General features: G+C 37.3%; 3 protein-coding genes across 4 annotated transcripts; 2 read left to right on the top strand and 1 right to left on the bottom strand.

Annotated features, from left to right (window-relative positions):
• Positions 1-1,057: 1,057 nt before the first annotated feature.
• Gammacop (coat protein (coatomer) gamma) lies at positions 1,058-4,416 on the top strand. The gene is made up of 6 exons (XM_078194024.1): positions 1,058-1,208; positions 1,495-2,599; positions 2,703-3,282; positions 3,365-3,684; positions 3,762-3,951; positions 4,030-4,416. The coding sequence occupies exons 1-6, from the start codon at positions 1,169-1,171 to the stop codon at positions 4,414-4,416; spliced, it is 2,622 nt and encodes an 873-aa protein (XP_078050150.1). The 5' UTR covers positions 1,058-1,168.
• Sf1 (splicing factor 1) lies at positions 4,169-11,434 on the bottom strand. Its single transcript, XM_078194026.1, has 10 exons — positions 10,984-11,434; positions 10,362-10,514; positions 9,618-9,693; positions 7,659-7,811; positions 7,479-7,585; positions 7,241-7,407; positions 7,005-7,163; positions 6,628-6,905; positions 6,001-6,551; positions 4,169-4,739 (listed from the first exon to the last, which is right to left on the bottom strand). The coding sequence occupies exons 1-10, from the start codon at positions 11,183-11,185 to the stop codon at positions 4,705-4,707; spliced, it is 1,881 nt and encodes a 626-aa protein (XP_078050152.1). The 5' UTR covers positions 11,186-11,434; the 3' UTR covers positions 4,169-4,704.
• Positions 11,435-12,417: 983 nt separating this feature from the next.
• On the top strand, positions 12,418-16,896 carry LOC144477290 (WD repeat-containing protein 48). Of its 2 annotated transcripts, none has more exons than XM_078194902.1 (12): positions 12,418-13,204; positions 13,614-13,830; positions 13,943-14,155; positions 14,230-14,525; positions 14,605-14,790; positions 14,870-15,187; positions 15,278-15,380; positions 15,451-15,616; positions 15,697-15,888; positions 15,979-16,225; positions 16,327-16,446; positions 16,526-16,896. In XM_078194902.1, the coding sequence occupies exons 1-11, from the start codon at positions 13,157-13,159 to the stop codon at positions 16,387-16,389; spliced, it is 2,049 nt and encodes a 682-aa protein (XP_078051028.1). In that variant the 5' UTR covers positions 12,418-13,156; the 3' UTR covers positions 16,390-16,446; positions 16,526-16,896. The 2 variants fall into 2 exon arrangements, with proteins under 2 accessions (XP_078051028.1, XP_078051027.1); XM_078194901.1 differs by having other exon boundaries at positions 16,327-16,451.
• The last annotated feature ends 306 nt before the right edge of the window (positions 16,897-17,202 follow it).

Raw genomic sequence — 17,202 nt, 5'->3', positions numbered from 1 at the left:
ATGGATTCCCAATGGGAATCCATTGGCATCATATTCAATCCCATTTCTGTGGTCTCTCCTCTACCACTCGGAGCAGATTCGGATTTCCATACAACGTTGCCGTGCATTTCATTCGGTAAACTCAAATATCACGTGACTTCAATCGTAACGTCACGGATAGTCAGTATCATACAACAGAGGTAGAGGGCATCCTGTTAGTCCGATGTGTAGCGGTAAGGTGGACGCGCCATCTAGCGTAACTAGGTTACATGTAATTAGTCATTAGTATATAGTTAATTTTAAACCATTGGGTTAAGTTAGTTATTAATACAAAGCGTAGTCGACGTGGGTGGACAAAGAAGTAAAAATGCCCTCGTTCGACTTCCGTCCACGAACCCATGCAGAGTGAAGCCGATTCCCCAGTTCGTCCCCGTGTCATTATTCTGAGCCTGCGCACTGAACCCTGGTAGGGACAAGTCCCTCAGCAAAACAAATAGGTACGCCACCTGTGGATAAAATGTAGAAAATTCTAGCCCATTTAAAGTCAATTCTAATTGATCCCTCAGATATCTTTTACATACCGATTAATGAATTGTGATTCACATTTAAAACACTGTGTTTGAAGCTAAATTCACGAAATGCGGATCATGGTTCTGTATCTGTACATGTAATATGAGACTCGTCATTCGGTATTCGTTAACCGCGTACCATTCTATAAAAGACTTGGGATTCGATATACGGATCTGATAGACGTTGCATCTTATGCGTTTTTCTACCTCGGAATTCAAGCTTGGTAGCGTCGTTTTAATTAATATCCTCCTGTTATTTCGACGTTATTTGGTTTGACGTTTCTTTTATTATTTATTTGCATTTTGCATGTAAAAACAAAAAGAAACATTTCTGTAAGTAATTTCAGTCATAACTTCACGGTCTAAAAGGACACCTTCCAATCAAATACTTTGTTATCGAAGTTAGGTAATGTAGAAAATTTGAACAGAGTCAAAAACACACATACATGTACATATGCACTGACATTTTAGTTGCAATATCTCACCACCGTGGGCACAGCAGTGTTCCCATCTCGTGGACAATATACATAATGGTGCGCAATGGTTCCAACCATTACAACGTAAAAGAATTAAGGTGACGTGTACCCTATTTCTCAGTTTTTTGGCTGTGGTTTTGCAAAATGAATACATTTAAACGGGATAAGAAGGAGGAGGAAGATGGTAACTATGAATATACGTGCTTTACCCCCCCCACATTAATGTAAGTTTTAAGTTGTAAACGAAACTAAATGAGTCTGCCACATTCTTATGACAGTTCCTACCGAACAGATTGAGACAACTTTATCGTAAAAATTTGAATGAGCAGTAGTACTCTTTCACTAAACTCTGCGTTGATCGGTGATTGTATATTCAATACAAACATTTAACATCAATGTATCTCTTACTCGAATAATATTCAGATGGTTAATTTTTTACGCTTTATTGAACCAAATCTTTGTTTCTTTAGGTGGGGGGAATCCTTTCCAAAATTTGGAGAAGACAACTGTTCTCCAGGAAGCACGTACTTTTAATAATACACCAGTTAATCCAATAAAATGCGCGCATATCCTTACAAAGATATTGTACCTGTTGAATCAAGGAGAACAGTTAGGTACAATGGAGGCCACAGAAGCGTTCTTTGCCATGACTAAATTGTTTCAATCCAAGGATGTAGTTCTAAGACGTTTGGTGTATTTAGGTATCAAGGAACTCAGTTCTTTGGCAGAAGATGTGATTATAGTGACCTCTAGTCTAACAAAAGATATGATTGGAAAAGAAGATTTGTATAGAGCTGCAGCTATAAGAGCATTATGTACTATCACGGATGCTGGGATGTTGACAGCTATTCAACGATATATGAAACAAGCCATTGTAGATCGTTCTCCTGCAGTTTCTAGCGCAGCCCTAGTTTGTTCGTTACACTTGACCAATGTATCCGAAGATGTTGCATGGAGATGGGCAAACGAGGCCCAGGAAGCATTAAACTCCAACAACGTAATGGTTCAGTATCATGCTCTAGGTGTTTTATATCAGATTCGAAAATCTGATAAACGTGCGGTAATTAAGTTAGTTACACAACTCATGAGAACCAATCCAAAGAGTCCTTATGCTGCATGTATGTTAATTAGAATGGCATGTAAATTACTGGGCGAATATGACGGAAGCGAAGAATTAGTAGGATTTCTTGAATGTTGTTTGCGACAAAAATCGGAAATGGTGGTGTACGAGGCAGCGCATGCATTGGTGAATCTTGGCAGAAACGTTTCTAGAGAAATAGCTCCTGCCATTAGTGTTCTTCAATTGTTTTGTGGATCGCCTAAGCCGGCTTTGAGATTTGCCGCAGTTAGAACATTGAACAAGGTTGCAATGACCCACCCAGCGGCAGTCACAGCTTGCAACCTGGATTTAGAAAATTTGATCACAGATTCCAACAGGTCGATCGCTACGTTAGCAATCACCACTCTTCTAAAAACTGGTGCGGAAAGTTCGGTAGATCGATTAATGAAACAAATTGCTACATTCGTATCCGAAATCTCGGATGAATTTAAGGTCGTGGTTGTTCAAGCCATAAGGTTAGTAGCCAATGAATGCGTCCCTCATTTAATCTAGTTATCTTTGATTGACGAGTTACAAGGAATTCCATCCATTTCACTTTTAATTTGTATTTATTTCTAGGGCTTTGTGTCAAAAGTTTCCCCGCAAGCACGTGGTTCTTATGAATTTTCTGTCTGCCATGCTAAGAGATGAGGGAGGCCTTGAATACAAGGCAGCAATTGCGGACACAATAATTGCTGTTATGGAAGGAAACGCCGAAGCAAAGGAAGCAGGTCTGGCACATCTCTGCGAGTTTATCGAAGACTGCGAACATATTTCCCTCGCCGTTCGCATTTTGCATTTACTGGGGCAAGAAGGTCCTACTTCCAAGCAGCCATCCAGATACATTCGTTTCATTTATAATCGCGTAATCCTGGAGAGCGCCAGTGTTCGAGCAGCTGCGGTCACCGCGTTGGCACGTTTCGCTGCTGCATGTCCTCCATTGTTACCAAACGTGTTGGTTTTATTGTCGCGTTGTCAGTTGGACTCTGACGACGAGGTCCGCGATCGTGCGACTTACTATTGTGCCATACTCCAACAGCAAAGTGATCCCACTATTCTTCCCTTGATACAACCTCCCCTTCTATTCGTGCCTGGTCTGGAAATATCCTTAAGGAAGTACATGCATACAACTATGAACGAACCATTCGATATCTCTAAGGTAATAGCATAAGCATTTTAGTGTACGTTAATTTTTACAAATGATCCGCGGCATCTAATTGGTGGAATTTGATTGTTTACAGATTCCTTCGGCAGAGACAGTGGACCAACTATCGAAAGCTGCAGAGGAGATAGATCACAGAAAACGAAAAGATTTGATACGAGAACGACGCGCAATAGATCGTTTGTTAGAAGTACCAGAGTTAGCGATGAAGATTGGCAATTCGATACTAGTCAAATCTTCGTTTCCTATCGAGCTAACAGAGCCGGAGACAGAATACGAAGTCAGTTGCATAAAGCATATGTTTTCGGATTTTATTGTTTTAGAATTCAGCTGTGTGAACACACTTAGTCGTCTGCGATTAATGGATGTAACGGTAAAGATTGATCAATATCCTAAAAGGTAATTATATTTTCCTATACTTTACTCTAACAACACAGTCACATACCACATTTTCAAAGTGACAATATTGATTTTAGTTACACGGTCGTCTGCCAAGTTCTGTGTCCAACACTAGATTCCTATCAACATGGAGTAACGTACACAGTATTAAAATATCCAGAGGATCTTCAAGCTAGTATCGCAACTCTAGACGCAACTCTACGGTTTATGGCTGATGATATAGATTATCAGCCGTCAGCGACGTCCCCGTACGACGACGAATACGTGGTATGTCACTCTACTCTTTCCACTAGAAGAGAAAACAACAAATGGTCGATATTTAAGTGCATTCGCTTCTGGTTCTAGTTGGACGTCATAGAGGTGACTCTCGCTGATCAAGTTCGAGGATTGGGAACGACAGCTGTAGATTTCAATACTGCATGGGCAGCAGGAACCGCACAGGGATACACCACGTTGGAGGAAACGTTTGTTTTAGGCCCATCTGTACGTACTTTGGGCGGTGCCGTTCAGATTCTCACCGAATTTTTGGGCCTGGAAGAAATAGACCGAACGAATCAACTTGAATCGGACGTCACTGAGCATAATCTGTTATTGGGCGGATATTTCAGAGGCGAAAAAGAAATTCTTGCACGTGCAAGATTAGCATTATTCGACACTCAAGTGACGATGCAATTGACGGTTCTATGTTCAGATCCGGATGTTGCAGAATTAATCATTTCGTCTGTAGGATAATTCGAAATGCAAGTATTTCGTACTATATAATGATAGTTTCTGTGTCACCACGATTTCGATGTTTTTAGTATTATAAGAATAAAATTATGTTAACGAAAAATCATAAGAGCTGTTGTTAGCAATTTCTATTTCTACATATAATTATGAAACTATATTTTAACCGAGTCCATTAAGATCTTCATTATTTTATTACATATACGTAGTTTAGAGAGATTATTTTTTGTATAATCCACTGTATCTTATAATTAATCCGACATTTAAACGGATGTATTTCGTCATGTTACTTTATTACGTGATACGCAATAAATCTTTACACATTTCATCTGTAAAAAAAAGAACAGTTTTTAAGAAACGCTTATATTTGGATATATATATATATATATATATATATATATATATATATATATATATATATTTATTTATTTATTTATTCTCTCTCTCTCTCTCTCTCTCTCCCTCTACTATTACCGCTACTACTACTACTACACTACTACTACTACTGTTACACATATACTTTTATAGTTTAGTTAACAAACACATCAAGCTATCATAAAATTCCACAAACTATCTTCCTGTATTCTAAACGTAACACGCAATACTAGCGATATTCCAAATACATAGCGTGGATTCTTTAGTAAAGTGATGATAAGAAAAATTATTGCGCTTGGACGTTTGCAATATCATACTTATGTTCGGTATAATTGGTAAATACATAACATATTTCACATCGGCTTTCAAACATTTGCAGAAATTATTCTAAGATAAATATAACCCTAAGTAATAGATAAAATTGACAACTGATCGCTTGCATAAGAAAATAATTCATTACTATTGAACACTTCATTATATTATCCACCGTTTCAACGATCAAAGTAAACCAAAAGATAAGTGATTAGAACACGTTTGCAAATTTTAATTGTATGAACTTTAATACAGGGATTTGTAGAAAAACGCATTTTCTCATTGAACATTTATTGTACGACCTCGCCCCATACGGTGGGTGATATACGGAAGCGAAACACTGTTTAACAGTAACACTTGTGCACAGCAACAAATGCACCGACGCAGATATACCATAATTACGTGCACGCTACTCGCACATTACAATACAGTGTACAAATTATATTCTAGTCGTAATGTACGATACAGGATGTTTAGAATATTATGTAAGTAAAAATGATCGTGGTTTGAGGGGCATTATAATAATGCTCTTTTGCCGTCTATCACTTACATATATATATATATATATATATTGATAAGAAAACTTTAGGTTTACGTCATACGAAAAGTTTGAAAATAATGGTAACCGAAACTATATAGATTTCCGTTGTTTCTCTGTTTTGAACACAACATACAGTTGATACATTTGAACAGCGTAGTACGAACCAAAAGTCATTTCTTTCTACACATCATATGGTCCAGATCAACATACATTGAGAAATAAATTGATTGAGTCGTCTCAAAGATTAACTACTTTCTGGCGAACGTTACAATCTATCATTTACTGACATGGTCGATAATATTTCTCTAGTGTACGGATGCAGAAGATTTAATTAAATGAACAGAAATTTGATCTACACTAACTTGTTGGCGGCGGCGGTGGCGGTGGTTGCGCCAACAGCGTAGGTAGAGTGTTGAGATCGATTCCAGGTGGAGCTGGTGTTTGTTGTTGTGGAGGAGGTGGAACAGGTGCCGCCGGCGGCCATCCTCCCATTTGTTGCGGTTGCCATCCTGGAAATCCTGGCGGCGGAGCTGTTCCTGGCGGAGGTGGACGCATTGGTCCTTGCTGACCCTGTTGCCAGGGTGGAATACCCATTCCAGGAGGTGGGATCTGTGTTGGTGGCATTTGTCCAGGCGGCGGTGGCTGATTATTGCCAGCCATCCAGGGCATCAACGGAGGGATATTCGGTTGGGATGTAGAGCCCGGCGGTGGTGGTGGCGGTTGCATTACACCGGGTGGCGGGGGCATGCTAACCGGTGGTTGCCATTGCATGTTCATACCATTCATGTTGCTTACTTCTCCTTGACTCCACGGTGGTGGAGCCATACCTGGCGGTGGCATCATTGGTCCGCCTTGCATCATTTGCGGAGGTGGGTGAGCCGGTGCCGCCATTAAAGCACGAGGAGCTTGTTGTCTAAATTGAGAAACATGATAAAAGTACAGATTAACTATTCAGAATATTACTACTTTTTACAAACATAATCTTCTACCTGTCAAAAAGACCAGGATAATTTGGATTTGGGTTTGGTTGTCGTTGTTGCCCACTTTTCGATCTATCAGGCGGTGGACCCTCGCCCAATTCTGCCATAAGAGACATGTATTCCTCATCAATTTTAGCTTTATCACCACCAGGTCCCATTCCTCCCATTCCCGCGGCAGCTGGTCCACCCTGACCTGGTCTTTTAGATCGACAGTCGCGAGCGATATGACCTGCTCCTCCGCAGCTTGAGCACACTATGTTGTTTGTCACATTCGGTTTATCTGGACACTATAACGATCAAAATTAAACTACGTATAAAATACGGGTGTCTTTGTCAAGGCATTTGTAAAAGTATAATAAAGGGATTAAGTAATATATGGTACAAACCAGCCACGATTTGTGATCCGATGCGCCGCAATTAGTACAGCGTGGTCCATCATTTTCTCGCAATGTTCCATTCAATAAAGCCAACTCTCTAAGCTGGTTACGTCGTAAATCATTTTGTCCTTCAGGTACTTCTACACCTTGTCGTATAATTTCATGGATCTATTGAAAGTAACGAAATAATTAGTTTATAAAATCGGGTAATACGATAATGGCTATGCAACCAAAACGTGACGTACTCTTTCAACAGCTTTCTTTACAGCATCTAAATTATTAGCTGTAATATACGCATGCAGAGGTTCATCCTCGCCAGGCAAAGGTTGTCCATCTTTCCTCCCAACTTTTCCCTCTTTCACAGAGCCCTTACCCCGAATTATAATCTTTGCTCCAGTTTCTTTTTCCATTGCTGTGTATTAGGCAAAGAATAAATCATGATGTGCATGGAGTTTGTATAATGCATTCATAGCATTTACTTACACTTCAATGTATTCCCACGTGGACCAATTAGCAGACCGACAAAGTTAATGTCTGGATGTTCTTCTTGAGGAATCATTACTTTGTCATGTACTCGTATTATCGGCGGTCTAGATATAAAATACAAGAGAACCAATATTATCGGAAAAATCTTCGTTGATTCTTCTTACGTGTTAATCTTACTTATAATCTGGTGGAGGTTTAAACTCGGGATTAATTTTGAGAATCTTCTGAATAAGATTGTGACGTTCTTCTTCCAATTTACGTCTAGTACGATATTCCCTTGTGTTCAACCGTTTACCATCACTACTGTATATTGGTTCTGGAGATGGTGATCTGTAAAACAAAAGAATAAAAGAATACGTTAAGATATAAAGTTTGAATCAAGATGATACTAGCATACAAGCAACCTGATCCTACTATGACTGTGTGATTAAGTGAGGAAAGAACTGCTGATTATTAACAGAAACTTGGTAATTGGGACAATGCTTTGATTTTCTCTGTGTGCGTGTATTTTTTTTCAAAGTTATTTGGCCTTAATCATTTGTTCCATTTACATATTGTATACTGTCTCTTATAAATAAGATACATTGTGACCATGTTGGAAATAGAATATTCTGCGATGCAACATCTAAAACAATTATTATCCTTCGTAACGAATAAATCAAATAGAAATGGAATTAAAAATAAATAATACATTTGGCGTATGTATATACAAATGTACAATGTGCCACAATTTTCAGTTTCGAAGGAAGCAAGACCAGTTCATCCAAGATAATAAATTCTTACAGTTTAACAAATGTGCGTTTGTTAGTTAAAAATGTTTCATTGTACGATACACCAAAATTATAGATTGAAGAATGTATAAAGTATGTTTTCCAACAATGCCGAGGTATCAAAACAAAGAATAAAAAATTATATTGTTAATTGTAGGATTGCTACATATGTCTAATCAGTAGTAGGTAACCACTGGAAGACTGCGTGTTTGTGCACGGCAGATATCGGTATGATGTCAGCTGCTACGATAGATCCTGTGATTATTAGGAAATAATTTTTTTGGGTTAGTTAATAATAGCTTGTATATCTTACTATGATGTATAATACTAATGAAACACAATAATATAAAATAATGGTTCCAGCTAAAATCAGAAAAGTTAAACCTATTGGAGTAAATTAATTTATTAGAGAAATTAATAAGTGTATCTAGTTAAAGTCGAACCTGAAAGTAACGTAAGATTGATCTTTATATAGTATTATGCCTATAATAGCAATTATCATCTGATCGATTTCATTATTTTCCTGAAATCTGCTCATTAGTCTTGTCATTAAGAGGAGAGAAAGTCTATCGTAATTCCTTAATGATACAGATATTCCTGTAGCCATTAACAAAACAAACAATAAGATTTAACGTACCGCGCAAGTCACGGCTGCCTGATTAAGAGAAGTGTCTCTCAAGGCATCCTATGCACAAGTTTCCATTATGTTATTAAGACTGAACAGTTTCAAATATATTTATTTAAATTCAATCGTTAAATTGAAACTACTAATTTGTACTACTATGAATTTAAATGATATAGGACTGCATAGGAACACCTTCAAATATCCCTACATGTGCAATAATAGAACTATTTAGAAGATATATGGACTAGAATACCCACTGCATATTAAACACTGCTACTGCCATCATTTATTTATATATGCACATGTATACATCCGTACATCCAGCTGTGTACGATATGCATGCATGCATACATTCGTATATACACACATATATGCATATATATGCGCGCGCGTGTATATATATATATATATATATATATAATATATATATTAGTGCTGTTTTAAGTAATAGACAATGTGCCATACGTGAATGCAATAGAAACATTTCTATTTGCAGCAGTGTTTAAAAAATGAATTAGTAAAATAAATTTATTAGGGCAAACCAATATTATCAAAATTCATCTTCTGTGCTGCATGGTGGCTTAAATCAAGCCCAATCTTTTCAAACAGACATCAGTATTCCACACTAATTGTATTGAAGCCAAATCATAAGGCCCCAGTATTTATGGGCTGCTGAATGGTCAGTAGATAGGTATTGTAGATATGTAATGGTCATTTTTGGTATGTAAGTTTCTTTCAAACCTTTCCTCAGGGTTAAGTGGAATTCCAAGATCTCCAGTGCGTAGTTTCCTGCTGATTTCCTCGATCTGCAGCTGAACTGTAAACCAACGGGTTAGAGGGGGCGGAAACCCCAACAGTTAGATATTGCCAATTTGCCATAGCCATATACATTCTATAATGTAAGCATATGTCAAAGGTGTAGAACAGTTCCTTATATCTAACAATTTCCATGAGGTAAATGTTCCAGTAAAATATATACATTTGTTCCTTTTATAACACTTTTTCGATAAGGTACAAAAATATATTTTTCTAGTTTCTATGCTTGTTATTGCATATACTCAATTGAATGTTGCATTCGAAAACAGGTGCCAGAATCTGCTCAATTAATCAATGCTAAGAATTTCTATCATTGTTCTTGTTCAGCAAAATTGGCAATTCCTATTGCCATAAACTATGTATTGAAATGATTTGAAAAACAAAAGAAAGTCAATTACCTCTGACAACTATATACTTCAGAAATACACGCATACAAACATACATACATACAAACATACATACATACATACTTACATCTTTCATAGTACTATAAATTTGGTTTCAGAAACTTATATGCAGAAGCAAGATTCTTATATCAGTTCCTGCTTGTATATGTATAATCATATATACAAACATGTATATACATACATGTGCGTATACATATATTTATATAAAAAACGTAATTAAATGGAAACAACAACTATGCAAATGAAGAGAAAATAAACTTACAGAGGTAAGCCTTCTCCTGTTCAGGAGTCAGGTTTGTTGGGAGAACTGTAGGCATGCCAGGTATAAATGTTTTGTCATGTTCGCTACCACCCCATCTAGTTCTCCTCCTCTTCCTACGTTCCTCTTTCGTCTCTTTTTCCTGCTTACCGTCACCTAAAATATTTCCCAATTATTTGAGTACAATTGTCATCTTATACAATGAATATTTATTTAGTATCAAGTTTATATCCTCCTTATTATAATATTTGAGAACATTGTGCTATAGCAAAAATCCTTGTATCTTAAGAGAGAGATTACTGCTAAAACCAGTCGATACAAGAACTATTTTAGCTGAGGCAAAATTTTTGAAAGTTGATAATGTCTGAAAACACCATCAAGTCTTCATCATGATTCTACTTGCCAGTTACTAAATGGACAACAAACAAAGCTATAAATAGAAATGCTATTTAAATAATCAGAGCTGTATCATAAATTTGTTAAAGAAATTCAATTTTCGTGAATTTAAGACGATTTTCTTTTTATACATCTACTATGATTGTAAAGCCAAAGATGATGTATTAAATGAACTCTGTATACTGTTATACCCTATATTGTATATGAAATAAATTGGCACAGTGCATACTTTCCGCTTCGCGTTTCCTGACATTGTTCGTCGTTGCATTTGAGGAATTGGCGTTTAACTGAGTACCATTTGCAATCGCAGCGCTGACCGCGGCAGCTGCAGCCGCTGCAGCGGCGGCCGCGTTTGCAGTCGCAGCATTTTGTTGTGCGTTTTGCAAGTAGCTCGGGTTCAATAGTGACGTGAAATTTCGTGATTGATTCATGTCGATAGGGTCGATTCTACCAGCAACGTAAGAATACGTTCACGCGTATATACGTGTTAACCAGCACACCACCGTTTATTTTACTATTAACTCACGATCAGAAACAGAAATGTTCACTTCGAATAAAGAAAATGGCGGAGCTCGCCTAAAGAACAACGACAACTTTCGTCTTTCACCTCTATCATGGGAACGAGATAGAACGGGAACGCCGGAGGCGGATGCAGTCCTTCTCGTTGAAATTACATACATATACGTACACATAAATTTCTACGTATACACATACGTAACTGTATTATATAGAGTATCAACTCACTCCTGCATGTTCCTCTTCCTCTTTAAACAAGCGCCTCTATCCCCACCATTTTACTGGGCATCCAATCCATAGTGTATTCTGTCTTAGCATTGGCTCAACAACCAATCAGAACAAAACAATTTCCATTCCTGTTGTCGCTAATAATGCACGCTGAGCAGTGGAGAACATTCTCCTTAGTTGGAGCCTCGATGAGTTTTGGAACACCCTCTTAACATTACAATACAGCAGTCTGAAAAGTCTGGATACGTTACATTGATTATATTACGTATATATTTAGTATATATGCGTGTACGTAACGATTACGTGTCTATTGAACGCCCGCGAGAAAGCGGCACTGATTTCAATAGCGGAGTGCGGAAGATGCCGCTCTAGGTATAGTCCGAGCATAGTATGTACAATGTAGATGTGATATGTATCAGGTGATGGGATATATATATACATGTGCTTATATAGATGTACAACAAGATTATTATAGAGGTGTGTATCGTACACAGATCAGAAATTTGAAGAATTAAACGAAATTTTTAATCTTGTATCATTTCAAAATGTTAATGAATCCTGAAGAAATGACAATGTTTCTTACAATTTTTTGTACTTGAATTGGATATGTATGATCCGTGGGTGTTCCAAAACCTCCGTATATTATACTTTTCCTCAAAATTCTGTACATCCATTACTATGTACACATATTAAGTACAGTAATGGGCCGCAATTTGATCCGTTAATGGAGATTTACATAGAAATTTTCTTTGCTCCGATTGATTGACGATTCATTGCTGATACAGGATCCACAGCGGATTGGACACGCAGCAAAATGGTGGGAACGTGCGCGTCATCTTAGAGAATAAAAAAAGGATACATTATTCTAATTATTTATGTTACATGTTCGCTTGTAAGCAATTTGCAAATTGTGAATTGTGCATTCTCGATTTCGGTCGACAGTTTTTAATCAACAAATCAAGTTGCATGTCTCAAACGATAAACACGTGGATTGTATCGAGATGCAGGACACAACACATTAATTCTCGTTCGGCTATTGGTCACAAGCATCGACTACAGAATTATTGAAATGTACAAACCAACTTCACCCGACTTTCGAAAATTCATAGGCTCGCGCATATACATAATTCGCGGTGGTGACCGCGCGTTCTCTTACAGAAATCGTAATCAGCCTGTGATAACGCGATTATATACCGGCGAAAAGGAGCGACAAAGTTTCAGCTGAACACCGAACAACGACATACATTTCGGTATTTTATTCGCAATCATAACAATGGAGTCGGAAGGTTGTCGGACGCTCGAGAAACGTGATGTAACGTTGTACGTGTAACGTGTTCTCGAGCGTATTGACACCGGCATTGAAACAAGTACCGAATATCTATAGTAGTTTGTTCGTTATGAGCGTGAATGTACAACCGCCATCAGAAATCGCTTGACAGCTGTTCAACATCTGACCGTGATGCGCGTTGACTTATTTTTTCCGAGATTCAAAAGCGCAGCCGTACGTAGTATTCGTACGAGCTCGTGATCGCGAGTGATTTACGATGAAACTGGTGTGTGGTCGCGACGCGTCGCAACGTGGACGAGCCCCAGTATAATCGTGCGACCTGAATGTTTTCCTCAATCATTATTGTGCCCGAGGAACAGTTCGCGGTATAATGGCAGCTCACAAGACGGGCGGGCAGAGCGCCCGGAAGAAAGTTCAGGTGCATGTCCTAAATATTTGATTTTCGTTAACAAACTTTGTCGCCTTCCAGTCTTTCTCTTTTCTTTTAATTCTTCCTTCCTTCTTTCCTTGCTTCCTTCCTATTTTTCTTACTTTCTTCCTCCCTTCCTTTTCTGTTCATACTTCTTTTTTATTTTGTCTGTTGTTATCTCTCATATGAATCAAATCAACTGTTCTTCAAGTTGAGTTGCAAAAAAGTTATCATTAGACTTTTACTTGTACATCTTATTTGGGAATGTTTATAAATCGTAATTAGTACAATTGCACAAGAAAGTAAGACAGAAGATGTAAAAACTGTCTAATAACGTAGGCCTTGAAAGCTATCCTTTCGATGTAAAAATAATTTAAAGATTTTAATTCTAGTGTTTCCTACTTGTTTGTTGATAAAGGTATCCATGGTTATAAGAGACGAAGTGGAGAAGAGACACAGAGCTGGTATCAACTCCTTACAATACGATCCAGCTTTGCATAGGCTTTATTCTGCAGGTAGAGATAGCATTATAAGAATATGGAATTGCAAAAATATGAAGGACCCATATAGTCAATCAATGGAGCATCATACGGATTGGGTGAACGATATAGTATTATGTTGCGGTGGCAAGAATCGTATGTATTGTTTAGTTATATTAAAGTTACCTAATTTTAATTACTCTTCCACATAGGAAAGAGTTGACTAATACTTTAATAGCTTTAAATGAATAAATTTGTTTTCTTACAGTAATATCAGCCAGCTCTGATACAACAGTAAAAGTGTGGAACGCGCATAAAGGCTTTTGCATGTCCACATTAAGAACACACAAGGACTATGTGAAAGCTTTAGCTTATGCTAAAGATAGAGAACAAGTAGCTAGTGCAGGTTTAGATAAACTGATCTTTCTGTGGGATGTTAATACATTAACTGCCCTTACAGCTAGCAACAACACAGTAACAAGTAAACATACGATTATTAAATAATCATTTATTTTCGCAATTTTACTAGTTTTTAATTAACAATGTTGTTTATAGCATCGTCGCTTAGCGGAAACAAAGATTCAATATACAGTCTTGCCATGAATCAGACTGGAACAGTTATAGTAAGCGGAAGCACTGAAAAGGTTTTGAGAGTGTGGGATCCGAGACACTGTAATAAATTAATGAAACTTCGTGGCCACACGGATAATATAAAAGCTTTAGTATTAAATAGAGATGGAAGCGAATGTTTGTCGGCAAGTTCCGACGGAACCATTAAACTTTGGTCGTTAGGACAGCAAAGATGTATTCAAACGTTTCGAGTACACACAGAAGGTGTTTGGGCTTTATTGGTAATTCTCATTTCCTTTTTCGTGTAATAAATTTCATAAGGTTAGTATGTTCCCTAAACTCATAATATGATTCTTACAGGCAACAGATTCCTTCAGCCATGTGATATCAGGGGGAAGAGATAAAAGAGTTATAATGACTGAATTAAGTTATCCCGAACGATATACCGTTATATGCGAAGAGCAAGCACCTATACTAAAGATGGTTATGATGCCTGACCAGTCTAGCATTTGGGTGGCAACCAGTGAATCGACTATAAATAATTGGGTAATAACCTTTCCTACGTATGACATGAATTTTTTTTTTAATAATACGGGTAATTTAGCGTTATAATATTTTGTTATAGACTATAAGTCAAAAAGATTGGCAAGACTCGGGAATTGGTGATTACTGCGACTCTGCTACTGGAGTGACTCCAGATGTATTACGAAATACGGAACCTGCGCAAAGAATATTGGGTGGACCCGCGATAAGGCATTGTCATGTTTTAAATGATCGTAGACACGTTTTGACGAAAGATACGGAAGAAAGTGTAGCCTTGTACGATGTTTTAAAGGCGTGCAAAGTTGAAGATTTAGGAAAAGTAGACTTTGAACAGGAAATAAAAAAAAGAAATAAAATGGTATACGTTCCGAATTGGTTCAATGTCGATCTTAAAACAGGGGTAAGTATTTCTATGATTTGTTAGAACAGTTAAAATTAAAAGAACTGTAACATATAGTTGATTATCTTGCATGCTTGCATATTCTTGTAGATGTTGACTATTCATTTGGGCCAAGACGAAAACGACTGTTTCTCTGCATGGGTCTCTGCAAAAGAAACAGGCCTCGCTGAAAATGATGCGGTCGATCAAAAAGGTAAAATTCTTTTCAGAAATAAGATCGTTGTTATTTCTACTTCTCCTTTAAAGAAGATTTCCCATTTCAGTGAATTATGGAAATCTTCTGTTGCAAGCTTTACTTGAACATTGGTGGAGACCGTTGCATGCCGATGATGAAAATGAAGGTAGTAGTAATGATGGTAATGGTCCTATACATACAAGAGGAGGAAATCCATACTTTTCAGTACCTAATCACACACCTCTTATATTTAGGTATATACTTTAGTTGATAAGATATCATTCACCAAATTTGAACATATACATATGTATATAAACGTATTCTTCCATTGTAGCGAAGTGGGAGGAAAAACTTTGTATAGATTACTAGTTAGAGATGCTGCAGGAGAAACAGAAGGAGGATTATTAAATGAAACTGTACCAGCATGGGTGGTCAATATTGTTGTGGATAAGAATCTTCCACAATTTATTAAAATACCTTTTTATCTCCTTCCACATGTCACATCCGGCGTAAAAAGTTTGAAGAAGTATGTAAATAACTATTAGCATAAGCATAATTTATACTAGGAAACATGCTTCTAGTTTTCTCATATGTCTGTTTTTTTTTATCTTTCAAGGGATCGTTTAATCGCCAACGACTTTATACAAATTCGTAAGGTGGCGGAGCATGTTTGTGACAAGGTGCTTGGTGCAGGAAGTGATTCGGGATCAGTAGCTGGTACTGGAAATACAGTTTCTGGTGGTTCTCCGGCAGGGGATAGAACAAATACAGACTCGAACGCTGATAATTCTTCGCTGGCCGAAGAAAAGGTGGAAATCCTATGCAACGATCAGGTTTTGGATCTTTCTATGGATTTAAGAACGGTAAATTGTCAAATAATCATTTCACTTTTAATTGAAACAATTTTTAATACGGTTATAATAATCAACTTCTTGTATAAAATTTTTGTTTGTTCGTTTCGTAGGTAAGGCATTTAATTTGGAAGAGTTCGGCAGACTTAACGTTTCATTACCGGCCTGTCAAATAGTTAGGACTGAGTACATCAGAACAGGAATCTCCAAAGTGTGCCTGGTTTTTCACTATGGTAAGGTAAGTATGTGTTTGTTATTAGTTTCTTAGGTATCGAAAAACAATTATTCTGTATAAGGAAAATCGAATTTTAGAGTAACTGGAGAGATATGGAGTAATTGTAGAGTCTGGCACTTTACGTTACGTCCGTTTCATGAGATGTTCGATCGAATTTTAACGGATGGTTCGTTGAACGTTACATCGGACGATGAATGAAAATCAAGTGACGTACAGAATACTTGATACTGAATGCGCTCAGAGGCAATAATGTGTGGAAAAGTATTAGCATGAGTTGCTCATGTTTGTATATTTATGTTCAGAGGCCAAACTCATCTCTGAAATACGGTGGAATGCTGATTTCAGTTAGGTCTGCTTCTAGAGATATATAATATGTTTCTTTTGTACCTGGGTGTATAGTATTACATGCTTACGTCGTCAGCCATTTATTGTCTTCCCATTTCAAAAGTATCGGCTAGAAAAAGGTTAAGCACAAAATCGAGGGACAGATTCTATATTATGGCCCAGGAAATCTTCGAATTTCGTTTTTCGTGTAAACGCCATCGTACTCACGCAATGCTTCTGAAATTTTTCTATGTTACTACCATGTAGGCGTATCTCGTAATTTATAGCTACTCTAATATATTTAATTTTTCGAATCAAACAAATAGAAAAAGATTGAGAAATTCATTATGTATTTATATTAAACAAACAAACAAATAAAATGAAATTAATATTTGTCAATAGTACTCCACACGCCTGCCTTGTAATGGTA

The sequence above is a fragment of the Augochlora pura genome, chromosome 11 (assembly GCF_028453695.1).
Source record: "Augochlora pura isolate Apur16 chromosome 11, APUR_v2.2.1, whole genome shotgun sequence".
NCBI lineage: Eukaryota > Metazoa > Arthropoda > Insecta > Hymenoptera > Halictidae > Augochlora > Augochlora pura.
Note: the sequence above shows the minus strand (reverse complement) of the source record. Positions and strands in the feature narration are given on the sequence as shown.

Coding starts and splice junctions, on each gene's coding strand:
- Sf1 (XM_078194026.1), bottom strand. CDS start 11,185: ATGAATCAATCACGAAATTTCACGTCACTATTGAACCCGAGCTACTTG. Junction 10,515..10,983: donor CAGGAAACGCGAAGCGGAAA/GTATGCACTGTG, acceptor GAAATATTTTAG/GTGACGGTAAGCAGGAAAAA. Junction 7,812..9,617: donor CCACTTAACCCTGAGGAAAG/GTTTGAAAGAAA, acceptor TTTGTTTTACAG/ATCACCATCTCCAGAACCAA.
- LOC144477290 (XM_078194902.1), top strand. CDS start 13,157: ATGGCAGCTCACAAGACGGGCGGGCAGAGCGCCCGGAAGAAAGTTCAG. Junction 13,831..13,942: donor ATGTTGCGGTGGCAAGAATC/GTATGTATTGTT, acceptor GTTTTCTTACAG/TAATATCAGCCAGCTCTGAT. Junction 16,226..16,326: donor TTTCTATGGATTTAAGAACG/GTAAATTGTCAA, acceptor TTCGTTTCGTAG/GTAAGGCATTTAATTTGGAA.
- Gammacop (XM_078194024.1), top strand. CDS start 1,169: ATGAATACATTTAAACGGGATAAGAAGGAGGAGGAAGATG. Junction 2,600..2,702: donor GTGGTTGTTCAAGCCATAAG/GTTAGTAGCCAA, acceptor ATTTATTTCTAG/GGCTTTGTGTCAAAAGTTTC. Junction 3,952..4,029: donor CGTACGACGACGAATACGTG/GTATGTCACTCT, acceptor TTCTGGTTCTAG/TTGGACGTCATAGAGGTGAC.